A 20,967-nucleotide genomic window follows, 5' to 3' on the forward strand; every position below is an offset into this window, starting at 1 on the left:
TTTTTGATACATGTTTTTTCTTCTTAAAGAAGTCCCTCCAATATTTTCTGTAATACTGCCTTGGTAGTGATAAATTCCTTCAGCTTGTTTTTGTCTGGGAAGTTCTTTATCTGTCTTTCAACTTTAAATGATAACTGCTGGATAAAGTATCCTTGGTTGTAGATCCTGGGTCTTCACGTCGAATATTTTGTGCCAAGTCCTTCTGTTCTGCATAGTTTCTGTTGAGAAATCAGCTGCCAGTCTTATGGGTGTTCCCTTGTAGGTAACTATCTGTTTTTCTCTTGCTGCTTTTAATATTCTTTCTTTGTATTTAACCTTTGGTGTTTTAATTATGACGTGTCTTGGTGTGGGCCTCTTTGGATCTCTGATTTTTGGAATTCTCTGAGCTTCCTGGGGTTTTATGTCCATTTCCTTCACCGGGTTAGGGAAGTTTTCCATCATTATTTCTTCAAACAGCTGTTCAACATCTTGATTTCTTCAGGTACTCTGATCTGATAGATATTTGGACCCTTAATAGTGTCCCATATGCCCTTAAATAATTTTTATAGTTTTGGCATCTTATCTCTTGCCATTGTGATTGAGTGTCCTTGGCTTTCCTGTCCTCTAGATAGGATGTTTGAATCCTTTTCTTTATTCACTTTGTTTATTCTTTTGTTTATTCCATTTAACATACTTCTCATCTCAGATAATGTCTTCTTCATTTCAGACTGGTTCCCTTTTATATTTTCCATTTTTATATTTTTTATTTCTTTGTTGAAGTTCTCACTGAATTTATCTACATTTCTCAAAAGTTCATTGAGCATCTTTATAACCAGTGTTTTGAACTCTGCACCTGTTAGATTACTTGACTCCATTATATCTGGATCTCTGTTCTGTTCTCTCACATGGTTTCTGCTTCTTTGTCTTCCCATTTTGGCTGCCTTTTGTGTCTATTTCTGTGTACTAATTAAAGCTCCTAAGTCTCTCAGTCTTATTAGTTTGGATTTGTGAAGTAGTGTCCAGTGGCACAGTCCTGAGAGGGGTTCAGCTGCAGGCCAAATTTAGCCCAAGCTGTGCCCGTCCGGGGCTACCTGTTGAAATTCAGCAATCAATTCCATGAATGCTGTGCTTATAGTTGCTTGAAAAAGCCACACTAGAAACCGAAGCCAGCTGCCTCTGGTGTGAGTCTAGGCACTGCTCAGCAAGGAGCACCTGACTCACTGAGGGTACACCTGAATGTGGCTCGGGTGAGGCCGCGTGTTGAGGGAGGTGGAGTTTCAGAGAATCCTCTGGGCAGAGCAACCTCTGTTATCCAGTTTGTTGATGTCAGGGCTATGGTGGCGCTGTGTCTGTGCACTGGGAAGGGGGAAGGCTCAACAGAGAATAATGGATACCCCTGGCACTTCTGTACAGAGCGAGTCTTGCCTTGGCCCTCACTTTGACAATGTCTCCCTGTACATCCCTGGTGCTCCCTGCGCGCAGCCAAATCAGTACTGGTGCTCAGAGCGAGCAGGTCTGTCACCAGGAAAATTCGCTCATGGACACGGCCCCTTTAAGAGGCTTCTGCTGTTGCCGCTGGCTCCATCTCACTCAGCCACTCAAGACCAGTCAGCCGTGAGTCCTTGCTCTGTCCTACCTTCTACGTTGCAGGGTGATTTCTTGGATTTCTCCCTAGGTGTATGGTTTGTTCATCTAGATCCCAGAGGGATGAACAGACCCTCTATCATCTACATCATTTTTTCCCGCTCTCTTGCTCTTCATTTTTTTTTTTAACTTCAACAGCAGTACATAAGTCAATAACTACGTGTGAGCATCGGCCACAGGAAGATAAAATCAGAAAGTGATTTTGAAAACAATTTATACAATTTTCTGTTTGGGAAAATGCTTTATTAATTACAAGATTGACAGATATATATTTAGAGATAAACTAGTTTATAACTTGCTGTTTTTCTTGTCTTGAATGTGAGAACCTTCCTTCCAAATTTAATTTGTAGAATCATTTTACAATTAAAAAAAAAAGTGAGTTCTGACTGGGCTAGTGTGGTAGCTCAATGAACTCTGATATGGGGTGGATGATAAGGGGAGGGAGTCTAGTCCTGGTTCTGCCATTTACCAGCTGTGACATTGAACAGCTACTTAAGCTCTTTATCAGTTTCTTCATCTACAAAATAATGATGACAATAGTACTCAGTCACAGGATGGTGGTTGTAAATGCTTGATGGAATATAACAGGTTATACACAGAGTGTTGTTATAGTAGCTTAGCGCAATATTACAACAGCTCAACAGCTTTTTGTTTTGTCGAAGATGATAACTAGTTTCTGACTGAGGACCCTTAAGAGTGTGTTAATTGATGGTAGGGAGTTGAAATACTTCATATATGGATAAAGAGTTGATTAAATTGCTATATGTACACAAAATGGAATATCATTCAGCCATAAAAAGGAATAAAATACTAATACATGCTACAGTGTGGATGAAAAGTGACAGAAGTCGGTCAGAAAAGGTCATATTTTGTATGATTCTGTTTCTATATGAGATAGTCACAATTGGTAAACCTATGGAAACAAAGCAGATTAGTGGCTGCCAGGGGCTGGGAGAAGGGGGAAATGAGGAGTAACTGCTTAATGGGGTTTTCTTTCTTTCTTTTTTTAAATTGAGATTATTTGAGATAATTGACATATAATACTGTATTAGTTCTAGGTGTGCAGCATAATGATTTGATATATGTATTGTGAAATCATTGCCATGTAAGTTTAGTTAATACCCATCACCATACATAGTTGCAAATGTTTTCCTTGTAATGAAAACTTTTAAGCTCTACTTTCTTAGCAACTTTCAAATATACAACACAGTATTGTTAACTGTAGTCACCATGCTGAACATTATATCCCCATGACATATTTATCTTATAACAAGTTTATACCTTTTGACCACCTTCACCCTTTCACCCCCCTGCCCCCATCTCTCACAACTACCAATCTGTTGAATACGTCCCTCCCGCCAAGATATTGCGTGTAAATGAGATCATACAGTATCTATTGTATTTCACTTAGCATAATGCCCTCATGGTCCATCCATATTGTTGCAAATGTCAGGATTTCCTCCTTTTTATGGCTGAATAATATTCCTGTGTGTGTGTGTGTGTGTGTGTGTGTGTGTTTATCCATTCAACCATCAATGGATACTTGGATTGTTTCTATTTATGTGTCTTGGCTATTATAAATAATGTTGCAGTAAACATGGAGGTTACATATATCTTTTCAAGATAATGATTTTGTTTTCCTTGGAGAAATACCCAGAAATAGAATTGCTGGATCATATGGCAGTTCTGTTTTTTATTTAAAATTTTTTTAAAAAGTAAACTTTTTAAAAACTCTTCTAAACTGATTTTTAAGTAATCTTTTTATTGAAGTATAATATGTACACAGAATGTACACATTATAAATATATAGCTTAATGAATCTTTACAAATCGAACACACTCATGATTTTTAAAAGTAGAAAATTACTAGTAGCCCTCCCCAACTCTGTCTTTATCACTACTCAGTTTACCCCCACCACCACACACATACACAGATACCCAGGTTACCACTTCCTGACTCTGAAAAATAGATAAATTTTGCCTATTTTAAACTTTTATATAATAGAATCAAATAGTATGTACATTGTCATGTATGACTTATTTCCTTCAGTACAATGTGAGATTCATCCATCTTGTGTGTAGCAACTATATATTTTCTCATTGCTGTATGCTATTCCATTTTATGAATATACCACAATTTATTTATCTTGTTTACTGTGGGTAGATATTTGGATTCTTTCCAGTTTGTGGCTGTTATAACAGAGGTGCTATGAATAGTTTTGTACATTCCCTGAAGACTAAGGGGGTCAGGCACCTTTTTATATAATCACTGGTCTACTCTTTTGCCCATTTTTCTATTGGGTTTTTTTCCTAATCGATTTATTGAAATTCTTTACATATTGTTGATAAGAATCTTGTCAGCTATATGTGTTGCCGATACTTCCTTTCAGTTAGTGACTTATCTTTTCACTCTTAAGAGTGTCTTTTGATGACTACATGTTCTTAAGTTTGATGTAATCTAATTTATAGGGTTTTTTTCCCCCTCCACTTATGGTTAGTGCTTTTCATGTCCTATTTCAGAAATTTTTGCCTATCCCAAGGTAATTAATATATTCGCCAAAGTTTTCTTCTGGAAACTTATTGTTTTACTTTTCACATTTAAATCTACAGTTCTTCTGGAATTAATTTTTGTATATGATATTCAGTAAACACAATCATTTATCAAAAAGACATTCATTTCCTATTCATTGCATTGCATTGTCACCTTAGCCATAAATCAGTTGATCAGGTATGTGTGGATTTCTGGACTCTCTTTACTTTCATTTTTCTGTTTGTTTTAATTGCCGTAGCTTTATAATAACTCTTGATGTCTAGTAGAATAAGTTTATCAATTTTCCTGTTCTTTAAGATTTCCTTCATTCTTTATATTTTCATATAAATTTTATAGTTAACATGTCAGATTCCACAGGAAAGTCTACTGGGATATTGATTGGGATTACATAGAATCTATAGATGTTTGGGTAGAACTGCTATCTGTGATAATGGTGTTCCCTTCATTTGCCATTTTATTTTTTCTCAATATATTTTGGTTTTCAGCCTAAATATCTTATACATCTTTTATTAGACCTATTCCTAGGTATTTGAGAACTTCATTTTGTTAATCACTCTCTTTGAGAACTTGGAAGCTCGGAGCACCTCCTGGAGTCTGACATTAACACCTTCAGAAACTGAGACTGTACCTTGTACTTCGTTTCTCTTCCAGCATCTCTTTCCCTCTTATCTATGTATGCTCGTTAGTAGAAACACATAGTGAAGCTGTATATTTTGGTGATGTCAAATGAATTAGCCTACATACTACCATGTGAATTTGTCTTCAAAGAATTGGTTGAGATGATAATATTATTTGAGCTAATGTGTGTTAGTATTTTAAGGGAAGGAAGGGAGTTATTAATATTGGAATGTAGTTTGACTTAATATCAACTATAACAAAGACAAATTGTGAGCAAAATAAAGCCAAATTCATGTTCCGGTGGTTGCCCAGAAATAAAGCTTGATGATTTCATGACTTCTCATTAACTAAGTTCAATAGGCTAGGTTCGGTAGAACCTGCTCTAGTTGTAGAGAAAAGCACACCTGTAGCGAAAATCTTCAAATTTTAAAATTTTGTAATCTAGTAACTATCCTTTAATTCCTTTACTGCCTTCTATATTATGAAATACCTTTGATCCAGTCAAAACCAGTCCAATAAGGAGTATATAAAGATCCCGAAACATGTGAGAAGAGGTATAATAGAGTGAGTCAATAGAGAAGAGTACGAATCTGATCTTTATTCTTTTTATTTAATCTTACTTCGGAAAATACATTTAGCAGCATCAAAGAAAGAATTCACGATAATGGTAATGATTATATGTAATTAACACTATTTTTAATGGATAAAATAAGAGTATATAATGTTAAAATATGTATTTTGTGTTTTCTTGTATTCTAATGTTGTGAACTGTGCAAATAATGAACCTTGTAATGTTGTAAATAAAAACCCATTAGTTTGAATTTTAAGACAGGTCCTTATTTGTCCAGATTTAAATCATACTCAAAGGAATCAATACGAAAAGCATGGCCACTGTGGTATATATGATGGCATAAGTTGTAACTGCAGTCTTTTACAGTAATGTGAATAGCATTCCCCAGATTATGCAACCCAGTGGCCCTGACTACCAGTGGTTTGTGAAACCCAAACTTAATTCATGCTGGATTTGCATCCTGAGGAGACTAGTTTTGTTTTCTCTTTTTTCTTTTGATTATTTAGATCAGAGCAACCAAAATAATCTGCCATAAATTCTGTGGAAACAAAAAAAAATGACAAATTATGTAGCTCTTTCTATCATCTTTATAGTAATGGTGTTTACTTCTGTACTGTTACTCTGTATGTAGTTTTTAGAAAAACTTATTTTGTACCCGTTCAGCCTTTATTCTTGAAACATGTTGAGTTTCATGTGTGTACACACACACACACACACACACACGACAGTAATTGAGGATCAGGATATCCTGTTCTTTTATTTTCCATCTGCATCTATATCCATGTTGGTTGCCTGAAAATTTTGAAGACCATGTGGAATTATATATTGTGTTATAGGTCATGTCATTTCTCTAATGTGGCCCTGTGGTGAGTGGTATAATGTCTGTCAAACTGTATGATAAAAGTCTGTTTGAGAATAGAAACATATATGGTTTTTGCTGAAAGTTTGTGACGTATCTGTATCAGTTCTTTTGCTGCAGTAAACAAACAGAAACCCCCAAAGTATAGTGGCTTAAAGTTATTTCTCACCATTCTTTGGGCTGAATGGGCACTTCTTTTGTCTTTGTCAGCTCTGCTGGGGCTTGAAGGCCTCATTCCCATGTCTGGTGGTTGGTGCAGTGTCAACTGGGGTGATGATCACTTTTCTCTCATCATCTGGCGGGTTAACCTGGGCTCATACACATGGTGGTAGTTGCAGGGTTCCATAGAGTAGAAAGAGAGCAATCTCCAGTGCATAAGCCTTTGTTTCTGTTGTACAGTGTCCCATTGGTCAGAGGGAGCACATGGCCAAACCCAGACTCAGTTCTTGATGATCAATGGCACACAGTCACACATTGCTCAGCATACATACTTGAGAAGAATTTTTGGCCAAGAATTTTGCAATCTCCTAACATACATCCTAGTTTTTCTATCATGTTTATTTTGTTCAAGTATTCATTCAGACATTTATTATTCTCCTATTTCTTTAATGGTAGAGAAACAAAAAGGCAAGCTAGACAAGAATTTTATCTGTTAAGGAATAAGTAGGATTTCTATCTTATCACTCAGTATTTAATCAGCACATCCCTGTAGTAAGAACTGTGAGAATATGAAAATTGGAGCAGTTCTCTTCTAATTATCCTTCCTTCCTCCCCAAACTCTAAATCTTATTTTATATTTTAAACTGGTTCTAAGTTGTTTGTATCAAATAACACGTCAGGGTGTTGATTCATAATTAAATGGCTAATATTAATTGTGAAACAGTTATTAAATCTGATCTCATTTGTTAGCCTTGCCTCTCTGCAGAATGAGAAGAGAGGAGTAACATTTATTGAATTCATGCTGGGGTCATTCACTGTGCTAGGCCAATAAAGATGATTTGATATGCTGTCTTTGAACCATTGCCTGCCTTTGCAGTGAATTTTCATTTTGACCATTTGTGTGCCTGTTACATCCTTGAATGCTTATGAACTAATCTATACAAAATATGGCAGGTACCAGATGATCTAATTGAGAAAGGAACCGTTTTCCTTTATTGTACTAATTTTAAAATGAATAACACTTTCATTCTTATTTTAGTCGAGGTTATGTGGATATTTTTGAAATAAAATGTTGATTAAATGCCATTGCTGCTTTTATTTCGATTCCAAAGGATACGCCAGATGTGGTGGGGAATGGCTCCCCCTTGTGGCACTCTCATTTTTGTTAGATGTTTAGATTCTTCTCAGTAAGGATATGATGAGCTGGCCTTGTTTTTAAAAATAAGAGACTCTCTTCTCTCATCTTCCCCCCACCCCTCCTCACCCCCAAAACTAACAAGCAGAATCGAACAGCCTCTTCTGCCCTTAACCCCTTAAAATTTTGGCTCTAATAACTATCCTATTTTTGTATTATCATTAGATTGATGCCGATACTAGCTAGAAACATCTATAATATCTTCTGTATTTATTATGGATCACTATTAAAGTATTCTGTGGAACTTTTAATATCGTGGATATCGATAGTTATACTGAAACAACTATAAGAAAAACGGGTTTTAAAGTCAAAATAGTTTGTGTAATGCTGGGCCAAATAAGTTATGTTTATTTACTGTGATGTGTCACAGTAACTTAAATAGCCAGTGTGTGTGGTTAACTTCCTAAATAGAAAGAGTTTTCCAAACTTACTGAACTATAGCATCCCCTCTTCAGGGAATGACATATCAGGGAACACATTTTGAGAAACAGCAAATTGTTTCAAGTGAGTCATTCTTCATGGTTTTTGAATTATTACTATATTTGTTGCTTCTGTTGGAGCAATTTTTATAAGTAAAACAAGAGAAAGCAGTATTAAAGTTTATAGATTTATATTTGGCAATGTATTTCTTGTCAGGAAGGCTACCTTTTGTTTGTTTTTGAGCATGCTGATCCCAGAATCATAAGATTTTTTCTTTTTAAAGATTACATGAAGAGTAACGAATAGGATTTTAGTTTAAACATAATTTGTTTCTGTTAACTAAAACTTCTGAGATTTTGTTATTGACACTTACTGGCAGTGGGTGCAAGAAGTCTCCTATTTTCTGCTTTTTCCTTTCCCTTTATAACATTTATAGAGAACATATAAGGGGAAAAGTGAAAATGCAGTCACAATGGTGGCAGGTGTTTTGAGGGTACAGGGCCTATAGGGAGGAGATTTAGATAAAAAATGTTATATCTGTTCTAAAAGGCACAATCTAAACATAAACTTACTATTGAAATATAAGCTTTTGCAAATATATAAATATCATTCCCATCTTGTCATTTTGAGAGTGCTATACCTATTGGGAGGAACAATATGTGTACTCCTTATAACTACATTTCTCTAATAGGAAGCATATAGGTCATGTTTTAAAGCAGTGACATGTTTTGATATTTTCAGGTTAATTTTTAACTGCATTAGAAAACTGATAGTTTGATTAATGTTTACTGAACTGCGTAGAAGCAAATATAGTAATCTTGTGTTGTGTAATGAAAATGTGAAGTTTTTTAGATAAGTGACTTTTCTAGACAAAGGAAGCATATAATTTTAAATACCAAGATTTTAATGAAGATATCCTTTTTACTGAGCATATGCAACTTAGTTTAACTCTTATTTTCAGTCTAGGTTTGTCATTATTATGTTATAACACTGATGTCTTAGGGGAGCTGAAACTGCGCTTGCCTCTTGTCTCTCTCTCTTTTCTAAATTTGTAGGTTTTTATCCTTTATCATTTTAGAGACTAGAATTATGCCTAATGTGGAAACAGACATATGTAAGAAGAGTACTCATTTATGAGTCACTGTCTTTGTAGAGTGTGGGAGAGTTTGGGAGAATTGAGGCTTTTTTTCCTGAAGATATTGTAGATTTGCTTTCTTTGAGTTTTTGCTGTAGCAGGGGTCCCTAACCCCTGGGCTGTGGGTTCGTACGTCTGTGGCCTGTTAGGAATACGGCCGCACAGCAGGAGGTGAGTAGCAAGCCTGCTCCCCAGCACTAGCATCACCGCCTGAGCGCCACCTCAGATCATCAGGAATTAGATTGTCGTAAGAACACTGGTCTCTGGTGCCAAAAAGGGTGGGGACGACTGCTATATAATATTGTAATAAAGTAGTCACCTAAATCAAGAAGTGAAAAGTGTGTGGATTGTATATTTATATTTGTTTTAACAGCTTCTTCAGTTCCATCTCAATATTTTATTAAGAGCTATGTACTTTTTGAATTTGAATACATTGTTAATTGTAATTTGCCATGTTTAAAATATTAATGGTTCCAACTGATTTAGTATATGTTTGAAGTACTGGGTTATTACACTAGGAAATTGTGTTAAATGGTATGTAATTTAAAGTTATATTACAGTGTGTTTAAAAATTCAAATTAGTTTTATAAACTAAGATTTAATGACTTCAGTTTAATTTATAAAACTTAAATATATTTGTATTCATCTTATTGGTTTATCATAGTATTACCTTGGATATCTAGAGAATAAGTGTTTTAGAAGAAAGTTGTCATCTTGTTTTAAACATGATAGTTAAGTATGCGTAGTTTTTATAAACACCATATGTTTTAGTGGAATTTACCTGCAGTTTTCATAGTGGACAGACAAGATGTACTTTACAGTTTTAGCACACATTGGTGAAAAGGGAGAGAGTCCTGTACTTTTATTATAGCAAATTATGTATGTAAGTGAATTTTACATATAATATGTATGTATTTTGCCATGAAGTGACAAGAACTAACTATAAAGATTCAAGTACAATATTTAAGATTATAATGCAAGTGGTAAAGTCTATGTTCCTTTACTCTTTAAAGTTCAGTTTCTCCCAAATATCCTTTGAAATATTTATGAGTTTTAATACGAATATACTTTAAAAAAATCATCAAAAGATATAGCCTCTTTTTAGGTAGCCCCAACATAGACATAGGAGAAAGGGAAAAATCAAGTTTGTCTCTAATTTACTTAATGTATTATGTTAAAGTTTTTAGTATTTGGGTCTGTACTAATTTAGACATGAGTTTCATTTTATTTTATTTTTTAACAAAGAACAACATTTGTAAATTTGGAAATTAATGTAAAGGTGTAATTTGGATGAGATGACATGGCTAAGTCAGTAATATTCTCTTCAATCAACAAAATGATCATTCTAACCTAAGATAACATCTGGTTAAATCAAAGTTAGTGAAGTACTTAAGTTATAAGATGAAACATGTTTTAATATTACCACCCAAGGAGCTTTACTCATTTTTTGTTATTAAATGATACATATTTTTACTTAACATTTAAACAGATTTTACTCTAAGAGGGTTGAATGTTAAATTTGTTAATAATTAGTTTTGGTCTTCTGATTATTGATTGTATTTATTCCTTCTCTGTAGTTTAATAATATTATAGTAGGGTTTTTGTTTTTTTTTTTTTTTTTTTTTTTAAAACTGATACAGGGCCAGGTAAACTGAGACAATTTGATCTCTCTAAATTTAGTGGCCACAATTAAGTTTTCTTCAGCAATCTGAGGTGTAAATCATTCCAGTTAAGGAAACTAAAACTCAGGGAATTTGAGTGATTTCTGGTGGTCACACTGCTGGTAGATAGCAAAAGAAGATTTGGGATCTAGGACACCTGGTTCTCAATCTCTAGTGGTTTTTCATCTGATTTAGAAATGTAAACTGGGTCCTGATTAATGGTAAGATCTAGAAGGGAAGGTCATTCCTGATGACCTTTTAGACATACAAACCACTAACAATGGTTTAATGGAACGTTTTCAGTGTGCACTTTTGAAAATTCTGATAAAGAGATATGAACTATTTAGGGAAATGTAGGTATACATATTCTGAATATAATTTCAGTGATCACATAATGAACTCGTGTATTATATGAAGTTATAGTCAGTTATCTCAGTTGTTTTCATAAGCCATGTGTAGGAATAACTAAAGGTAAAATAGCTTGATTTAGTACAGATTTTTTTTTAATATCTTTTTTTTTTACTGCTTGTAAAGGTTTTTGTTTTGCTTGCTTCACATTATGTTCTGATATTCTTGTATAATATAATTTAGTGTTATACAATGATAGCAAGCGTTATCTTATGTATAACTTTTAATCAATTCCATATCCTTCAGGTAAAAAGAACATATTCTCACGGTACTTATAGAGCTGGCCCAATGCGACAGATCAGCTTGGTAGGAGCAGTTGATGAAGAAGTGGGAGATTACTTCCCTGAGTTCCTTGATATGTTGGAAGATTCACCATTTTTAAAAGTAAGAGAAAACATTATCAAGCAGTCTAACTTGTGGGTGTTACTTCCATACTACAGGTGATACAGGTGGCTGTTTCAGAACTATAAATTTTTTTATTTCATTTGAATTGGAAAGAAGGAAAGGAAGAGATGAAAAACTAAAATTCTAGTGTAGTGTGTACGTATGACTTCGGTACCAATTACAATGGCAAAGCTAAATGGTGCACCAGAAAATAAGCCTGTTGCTGTCTCTTTAGGAAATTAGGTTTCATCTGTTTATTAGATTTTTATAAACTGAGTACCAGAGGATTTAAGAAGTACAGGAAGGAAGTCTACTAAATTGAAGTGCTTAGGAGAAGGGAATGGCAATTTGGCATTGTGGAAAACTGGCATGGGAAGTAGCACATTCGTATTTCATTCTTGGCTGGCTTGGGCAAGCCATTTAAACTTTCTGGGCGTCAGTTTCGTCATACATAAAAGACAGCATTTAAACTATGTAGTTTTAAGGCCCATTAAATCTTTAAATGATTTCTAGATAGGTTTCTTAATTTTTTTCTATAGTCTCTGAATTTCAGAAAACATTTATTTCTTGTGGGCTGCTCGGGCTGCCCCATTGAGAGAGAAATCTCTGAGCTATGTAGTTAGGTTAATTAATTAGTAATTCAAAGGTCAGAATGCAGCAAGATCAGTTTGTCACTAGTATTTACCACTTAATCTGTTGAGTTTTATTTTTTTACTTCTGCTTGTTTGGTTTTCTAATCTCTGTGTGTATCTTTTTCTTCCTTTTTTATCCCATTCCATTCCCCTTTCATTTCTTTTTTTATTCTTTTATTTGTTTGTTTGTTTATTATTTATTTATTATTTATTTATTTACTTACTTACTTATTTATTTATTTTAACGCCTACAGCAGCTGGTATTCCTAGGTGGTCTCCCATCCAAGTACTAACCAGGCCTGACCCTGCTTAGCCTCTGAGATCAGACGAGATCGGGCACATTCAGGGTGGCATGGCCGTATCTTTTTTTATTCTTTTAAACTTTTTTTTCCTTTTCTGTTTCTCCTAACTAGTGACATCATGGAATTTGGTTGCATTTATTTTGAATGGTATTTAAAAAATACCCTTAATTCAAATATTTATGTTTCAGATTTTAATTATAAAAGCAAATGAGCTAAATTAAATACATTTTTTCTGGAGAAATTTGATAATTTTCCTCTTTTTGAAAAGGGAATATGGGATGAATGCTTTTTAAAAATACCATTCTCTTAATTCCATGGACCCTTAGTCATTTCTCTTTTCAAGGAATTATTCTCTGCTTTTAGACCAGCAGTCTCTTCAAGCAACTACTAAACAGAAATAAATTTTGGTTTTGGTTTGGTTTTCCTTTTTTATTAGATTTTCATTATAACTAATCAAAGAGGTATCTTTTTTTTCTAGGTAGCCATTTCTTTAAACTTAATTGATCATTTTTGTAGATTCTCATGGAGAACACTTGCTTATTTTACCAACTTATTAATATCTTGTATTTGGTAGAAGGAGGCATAACAAGTAATGAATATAGTGAATCATATCTGTGGCAGGGTTGGGGGAGGTAATCATTCAAGAATAATTGAAATAGAGTTTTTTGATGGAGAATGTGTGAATATATAGGCATATATTCAATACAGGTATATATTTCAAATGTATAAGTATAAAGATATAGATAAAAGATTGTCAAGGGGTAGTATTCTTTAATGTATATTTAAAGATACATTTTGAATATAATTGATTTCTATATAATTATTTGCCTCCAGTGTACACTGCCATGGGGGACACTATCTAGTCTAAAATTAGAGAATCGAAAAGATAGTGATGATGGACCCATCATGTGGGTACGCCCAGGAGAACAAATGATCCCTGTGGCTGATATGCCAAAGTCACCTTTCAAAAGAAAAAGGTATGTTGGATACACATTTTTCTTGTGGAGGATGGGTGTTTGTATGTTGGGTTATGTGTGTGTGGAAAATTAGTGGAAGAGGGGGAAAGTTTAGATCATAATTGGAATACAAATTCAAAAATGGCTACACATGCTGATAAAATTTTTGAAAAAACATCAAATATGAATAAGACACAAAAAGTGTAGGCAAATAACAACAAACTGTAATTAGGAATGGAAAAAATGTCATTCACAACAGAGATGTTATAAACTGATATAATTTAATAAGAAATATTCAGAACCCATATTAAGGAAACTGAAACATAGAGGATATAAAATAAGATCTAAATAAATGAAAAACCAACCCTACAATGTTCTGGATTAGATAAAAATGATAGTCCTTTGAAACTCAGCATTTCAATTAGACTCACACTTCTAGCACTGGATAAAATGATTTTGAAGTTCATACGGAAGAATAAATAAAGCTGGCAACTAGCCAAGAAAATTGTGAAAAAGAAGATAAGTGAAGGGGACCTTGTTTTATTAGTAAAAATTATTATAAAGCTCAAAAAGATCATTAGAATAGGATGGAGTACACGAATAGATCTAAGTATATTGGGAACTTAATATATGAGAGGAAAAGGAAGATTTATTTAATGAATAATGCTGGCATAATTGGCAGTCCATCTGAAAGAAAACAAAGCCATAGCCCCTATCTCACACAAGAAGTAAGTTGGAGATTTAATAAGAGAAAAAAATTAAAATATTAGAATAAAATTTTTAAGTCTAGGAGAGACCTTCCTCAGCAATATAAAAAATGTCAATAGTATGTGAGAGAAAAGACAACAAAGTTCAAAACTATGAAAATCTTAACTAAAACATTAGTAGCATGTGACGGACTAAAGACAAAGAGCACTCCCAAATTGACAAAAAAAGGTAAAACAACCCAGTATAAAAACAGGCCTCAGGTAGTCAGATATATATTAAAATAGGTGGTTTTATTTTTACTTATTACACTGACAAAAATTCTTAATAGAGCAGTAATATTACAGGCTGTTAGGTATGTGAGAAAACAGGTCATTTATATATTGTTGGTAGAAAGGTAAGCTGCTGTAATTATTTTGTGAAAGTAATCCAGCAATAGCTTGTAAAGTTTTAACATATATATTCTTTGATTTAAACCCTACTTTTGGAATCTGTCCCCAAAATAAAAGTGCTAAAGGCACTAAATAGATAAGAATGTTAATTGCAGCATTATTTGTAGTGAGAAAAAAGTTTAAAATGGTCTGAATGCCCATTAACAGGGGGATGGTTGACTACATTTTAATACATTTCTATTTAAGAATACAGTGAAATAGTTAAAATAAATGAATCATATATGTTTGTGGATCTGGAAGGATATCCATGACACTTGAAAGAGCAAAATGTAAAGTAATATGTCCACTATGATTCTTTTTTTATGAGAATAAATGAAAAACATGTGCATAATGTGTATGTGAGCACAGAGAAAAGTGAAATGATGTACACTAGGTTAACATTAGTGAGGAGATGGAGTGGATAATCCTGGGGGAGTTGATACCTTTTCTTAGATACTTAAAGATAGTTTTACTGGGCCCACTGATTATTAAAAAAGAAAACAAACAGGAAAAAATGGTCCTTGAGTAAACTGTAGGTTGCATGAGGGCGGGGACTATGTTGTGCTTATTACTAGTGTGTCTCCAGCGCCTAAACGGAGTGCCGAGTGCTTAATAAATTTTAATTGGTTGAATAAAAAATTTTTAAGTGAATTTATAGGTTGGTAATAAATGGTAAAATTGGTATATTTTTCAGTGGTTCTTAACTAGGATTTATAAATCATTTTGAGAATCTGAAAGCCTCTCCCCCAGAACAAAGCAGATATATACAAACTTTTATATGAAATTTAAGGGAGTTCAGCAGCCCCGTAAAGATTTGCCTACACCTCAGGAATTACAATCCATGGGATACTTTCACATCACTTTATAGTCTGACCAAACTAATAACAACACTACCTCAGGCACTATGCCAAGTGCTTTATATAAGAAGCTTGAAAGCCTCTTAGCTTTCCACAGAAAGCAACATCATCATCTAGCTTTCTGACACCTGTAAAAACTTAATCACAAAGAGCAAAAAAGTATATTATAACATTGTGTGTTTTTGTAAGTGTGTAATGAGACTGTAATGCTGGAGTGCACAAAGAACAATAAATAGTAGAGACTGAAGGTGGGAAATTAGAGAATTTATTAAGAAGAGTGGTTAGGGGATAGACTAGGATGAGAAGAGAAAATTATGGGGCAGTCTGGACTTGGCTTTGGAAATAACAGAAAAACCATACTGGAAGATGAATAAGATTATGCCTCCCAATCAAAGAAATTCTTCTCACCCTTTTCCCCTTCTACAGCAAAATTGGAGAGGGTTTTTGCCATGAGTGAGGCTAAGTATTCAGCAGCTTCTGTATGCATATGGATTCTAGACGGTGAGCTGTGGAGGAGAGGGCCAGTGGGAGATGACTGTCCTCTAAGAGGGAGCTAAGGTTTAACTTTGTACCTCCAATAAACCATGCATGTTTTGTAGAAGCACTTATGCCTGGTGTTTTCTTGCTATTTATTTTATCTTCCTCTCACTAGAGTATAAACTCCCACAAGAGTAGGGAACTTGTCTGTCTTACTACTGTCTTTTCACTAGGTATATAGTAGATGGTCTATAAATATTAAATTAATGCATTTTTTTAGAGTTACCTGTTCGTTCCAGATATATACCTTGTGTTAGCTAGGTGACCTGATTGGGGGTATCAGGTAAAGATTTTGGGTACAGGGAACCCTGGGTAAACCACAACCACCCATAATTTAGTTTCTTATCCAAGTAAATATTGCTTTAAGCCTGCCACTTTTATGAAGGATGTGTTAAGAAAAGGAGTGGATTATATATGTATTCTTGTTTGTACTTATTCATTTTAAAAATAAAATTGATTTGAAAGCAGGTGATTTAAAATTTCCTTCAATCTGAATTATGTGATTACTAAATACTTGATGGCAGTTAAGCCTTAATACAAATATTTGAGGGCAATTAAACCTTACTATATAAGCCTCTCTCTTACCCCTGCCCTCTCCTTGCTCTCCCTCCCTCCTCTCTAAAATATATATAAAATACAAATGTAATTTTTTAAAACAGAACTACCAATGAAATAAAAAACCTGCAGTACCTACCTCGGACTAGTGAGCCACGCGAGATGCTCTTTGAAGACAGGACCAGAGCTCATGCCGATCACATAGGACAAGGTTTTGAACGACAGACGACAGCTGCTGTTGGAGTGTTGAAGGCTGTGCACTGTGGAGAGTGGTATATATTAACTTGCTATTTTAATGAAAGGTTTTCTCTGAAATTTTTCTTGGGAAGTTGCTCAGTAATTCTTACTGTGGGTAAAAAAGTTTCATTGTTCCCTGTATTTGGATATTGTAATGATATCACTGCACTAAAGAGTTTCAGTTGCTAAAATCTAGTTTTCATCTTTTGGGTTTGACTGAAATAATTCATTTTCTAAGTGACTAGAGGTGACAATAATTGTCTTATCTAAGGTAAAAGAAAAACTAAGATTCACTTGGTGCTTACTGTATGCCCATTTACAGATGTTCGTTTAATTTTCTCATCTACTTTTAGGTTCATATACATCACACAAGGAAACTGAGGCTCAGGGTTGTTAGAGAACATTATCATAATTATATAGTTAATAATTGGTAGAGCTGAGTTTAATTTCAGATCTTGTGTTTTTTCTTTATACTGTTCTACCTGGCTGTTCTCTGTGTATGATTTGTATCCAAGTATATAAAGAACTCTTACAAGACTAAGAAAACAAACAGTCCAGTTAAAATTGGGCAAAATATTTAAACAGGCATTTTACAAAGGATACACAAATGGCCAATAAGCACATTAAAATTTGTTCAGAATAATTGTATCATAAGGGAAATGGCAAATTAAAACCACTATGAAATAGCACTACCTACCCACTAAAATTGCTAATAATTTTTTAAAAGACCATACCAATAGCTAGTGAAGATAGGGATTAACCAGAACTTTTATACAGTGCTTTGGAAATTGTAGAAAAGTTTGGCAGTTTCTTATAAAATTAAACATAACTTACCCTAAGGTCCTGTAATTCCATAACTCCATTTCTGTTCCTGGGCTTAAAAACTTCTCTTGATTATTCTGTATTTTCATATATATCACATCTGTATATATGATTATATACATATATGACAATATGGAATAACTAAGAAAAATATGTGTGTATATCTGAAATATACATGGTTTTATACATGATTATATATGGTATATGATATAATACAGGTGATAATATTTATGATAACACTAAATAGTACTGGATTCAGTTTGCTAATATTGTTAATGATTTTTGTGTTTAATGTCTTGCCAGAATTTATTAATTTTATTGTTTTTTTAAAATGAATCAGCCATTTCATTTATTTTTTTCCCTATTTTTTTGTTTTCTATTTTATTATTTCTGCTCTTTATTTGTTCTTTTAAGGAAAGAATTTACTTTTTCTAGCTTATATTAGAAGCTTAGATTATTGATTTGAGACCTTTTGTCTTTTCTGATATTATATTTAAAACTAAATTTTTAAGCACTCTGTTAGGTATATTCCACAAATGTTGATACTGTGTTTTCATTATTACGCAGTTCAGAACTTTTCTAATTTTTTGTTTGGTGTCTTTTTTTTCTCCAGTCACAGAATATTGAGAAGACCGTTGTTTACTTTTCATTATTTGAGAATTTTTTTCCAGATTTTCTTTTGATTTGATTTCTAATTTAATTTCCTTGTAGTCAAAGAATATACTCTGTTATTTCTCTTTCTTAATTTCCTGGGGTTTGTTTTGTGGACTATCTTGATGAATGTTCTTTGTGTACTTAAAAGAATTCTTTTGTTGGGGGGATATAGTGCTTTCTTAATGCCAGTTAAGTCACCTTTATTGATAGTATGGTACAAGGCTTCTATAGTCTTACTGATTTGTGTCTGTTTACTAACCTCTAACTGTAACATTGGATTTGTTTCTCCTTTCAGTTTTGCTAGTCATTTTTTTTCTTCATGGATTTTTCCTTGGTAACAGCTTTATTGAGATATAATTCACATGACATACAATTCACCCATTTAAAGGGTGTATAATTCGGTGGTTTCTAGTATCTTTACAGAGTTGTGCAACTATCAGCACAACTATAGAATATTTTCATCACCTTGAAAAGAGATACACTTTGTTTATAGATTGGACTTTTTAGCTATTACTCCCCAATTCTATATCTTCCAGCTCTTGGTAACCATTAATCTACTTCCTGTATCTCTATATTTGTCTATTTTAGATATCTTATATAAATGGAATGATATGATTTTTTTTGTGATTAGCTCCTTTCATTTAGCATAATGTTTTAATGTTGTTCATATATTTTGAATTTCTGTTAATAGGTGACTACACATTTTATGACTACACATTTTAGAATTATTATTTCTTCTTGATAAATTGACCTCTTTATCATTATAAAATACTCTTTTTATCCTTGGTGTTCCTTGTCCTGAAATCTACTTTGTCTGATGTTAATATAGCTGGTCTACTTTCTTATGATTAGTGTTTGTATGTTATATATTTTTCCATTCTCTGGCTTTTCACTTGTGTGTCTATATTATTGTTTCATGTGGACACCATATATCTTCCAATTCCAGTGATAATCTGTCTTTTAACTAGAGTATTTAGACCATTTACATATAATGTAACTGTCAGTAAATTTGGATTTAAATTTACCATCTTTTTCCCGTTTGCCTCTTGTTTTTTTTTTTTGTTCCTTTTCCCCTTGTCTTTTTTAGCATTCCATTATACCTCTACTATTTGCTTATTAATAGTTGGTCTGAAGTTATCACGGTCTCCCTTCAAATAATATTATACTTCTTTGTGTGATGTGTAAAAACCTTTCAAGCTCGCCCACGGGCCCTCCCCCCCCCAATTCTGGCCTTGGTGCTAATTATTGTCATACATTTTACTTTATATATGCTATAAATGCCCCCAGTATGCTACTTTTGCTATAAAGAATTATTTCTAAAGAGATTTTAAAAATGATAATAAAGTACCTTTCATATTTCCTATTGTGTTCTACAGTTCTTTGAATATATCTACATTTTCATCTAAGTATCATTTTCCTTCAGTCTGAAGATGTTCCTTTAGCCTTTTTTGTTGTGCCGGTCTTTTGGCACAACAAAAAGCTGATTTTCTCAGCTTTTGTTTGTCTGAACATGTTTATTTCATATTTTTGTAAGGTATTTTTGGTGGATATAGAATTCTAGATTGACTTTTTCTTCCATTTTTTTTAAAAGATGGTCTGTTCTCTCCTGGCTTGCATTATCTCTGATGAGATAATCATTCTTATTCTTCTTTCTCCGTATATTAATATAATGCATGAGTTTTAGGTTTTTCTCTATCACTGGTTTTTAAAAAATTGGTTACAATTTGCCTTGGTATGTTTTTTTTTTTCTTTTTCTTTTTTGTATTTAGTTGTTTGTAATTTCATTCCAAAATACATTTTAGAGCATCTGTAAAAATATATGTTCCTAATTAACTGAAGAATCAGAGAGTTTTTAGGATTGTATTTAAAGACAAGCAAATAGTGGTAACAGTTTTTATTTTAGTACTTTTTTATTAACTCCAGCAAATAGAGTGGTAATAGTTTATTTTATCAGTACTTTTTAAATGAATGTCTCTTAGTTTATTAAGAATTATTTAAGGGAGTTAGGTACCATTGCTGTTACATATATCTTTATTGAAAGAAAGTATTCCCTTCCCCCATATTTAACTCTAATTTTTATGTAGTATTTTCAGCTTTAGCACTTAATTTGTTGAAGTAGTGACCTTAACTTTAAGACAGAACACTTCATTTCTTTTTGATTTGCGTAATTTACCAATTCAAATCATTTTAACTTTTCAAAATATGTTTACCACATAGCTATAATAAAATGAGGTGAGTTGTTTTTATCTGTTTAGGTCAAAACTCATGGCATTACCCCTTTGTTTAAATATTTAAAGTGGTCTTCTAATTACAATTTAACTTTATTTCTAAGACAGTACTTTGGTTTTGACTGTAAAGTATTTTTGCTTTGACTTTAATAGAACAACACAATGAGATATTAATGGCAGATTTTTCCTTATCTCATATTATTTTTTAGGCCTAATCAACCCCGAATAACCAAAGATGTGATTTGTTTTCATGCTGAAGATTTTTTAGAAGTAGTTCAACGAATGCAGTTAGATTTACATGAACCTCCACTATCCCAGGTATATTTAATTTAATTTAATTTATTTTTTTCTGATTACATCTTTATTTATTTTTAAATTAAGTTTATTAGGGTAACATTGATTAATACCAGGTATATTTTAAACCATTAATTGTCTTCAGTTTAATTTTTATTTTGGAAAAGACTTATT

At 33.1% G+C, this 20,967-nt stretch overlaps 1 protein-coding gene, 1 long non-coding RNA gene and 1 pseudogene across 2 annotated transcripts in view; 1 reads left to right on the plus strand and 2 right to left on the minus strand.

The window, feature by feature from the left end:
- Positions 1 to 16,813, minus strand: part of LOC111743107 — a 53,457-nt gene extending 36,644 nt beyond the window's left edge. The window contains exon 1 of the long non-coding RNA XR_002781584.1: positions 16,698 to 16,813. This is a non-coding gene — a long non-coding RNA (uncharacterized LOC111743107). The remainder of the gene's footprint in view (positions 1 to 16,697) is intronic.
- The window catches only part of RSBN1L (round spermatid basic protein 1 like), a 41,929-nt gene that overhangs the window by 16,975 nt on the left and 3,987 nt on the right, over positions 1 to 20,967 (plus strand). Inside the window, exons 4-7 of the mRNA XM_011365218.2 lie at positions 11,446 to 11,583; positions 13,352 to 13,494; positions 16,663 to 16,830; positions 20,709 to 20,817. Of these exons, the coding sequence (XP_011363520.1) occupies positions 11,446 to 11,583; positions 13,352 to 13,494; positions 16,663 to 16,830; positions 20,709 to 20,817 (558 nt within the window). The remainder of the gene's footprint in view (positions 1 to 11,445; positions 11,584 to 13,351; positions 13,495 to 16,662; positions 16,831 to 20,708; positions 20,818 to 20,967) is intronic.
- LOC111743147 lies at positions 12,461 to 12,579 on the minus strand (annotated as a pseudogene).

Source organism: Pteropus vampyrus, unplaced genomic scaffold (assembly GCF_000151845.1).
Source record: "Pteropus vampyrus isolate Shadow unplaced genomic scaffold, Pvam_2.0 Scaffold107, whole genome shotgun sequence".
Classification (NCBI taxonomy): domain Eukaryota; kingdom Metazoa; phylum Chordata; class Mammalia; order Chiroptera; family Pteropodidae; genus Pteropus; species Pteropus vampyrus.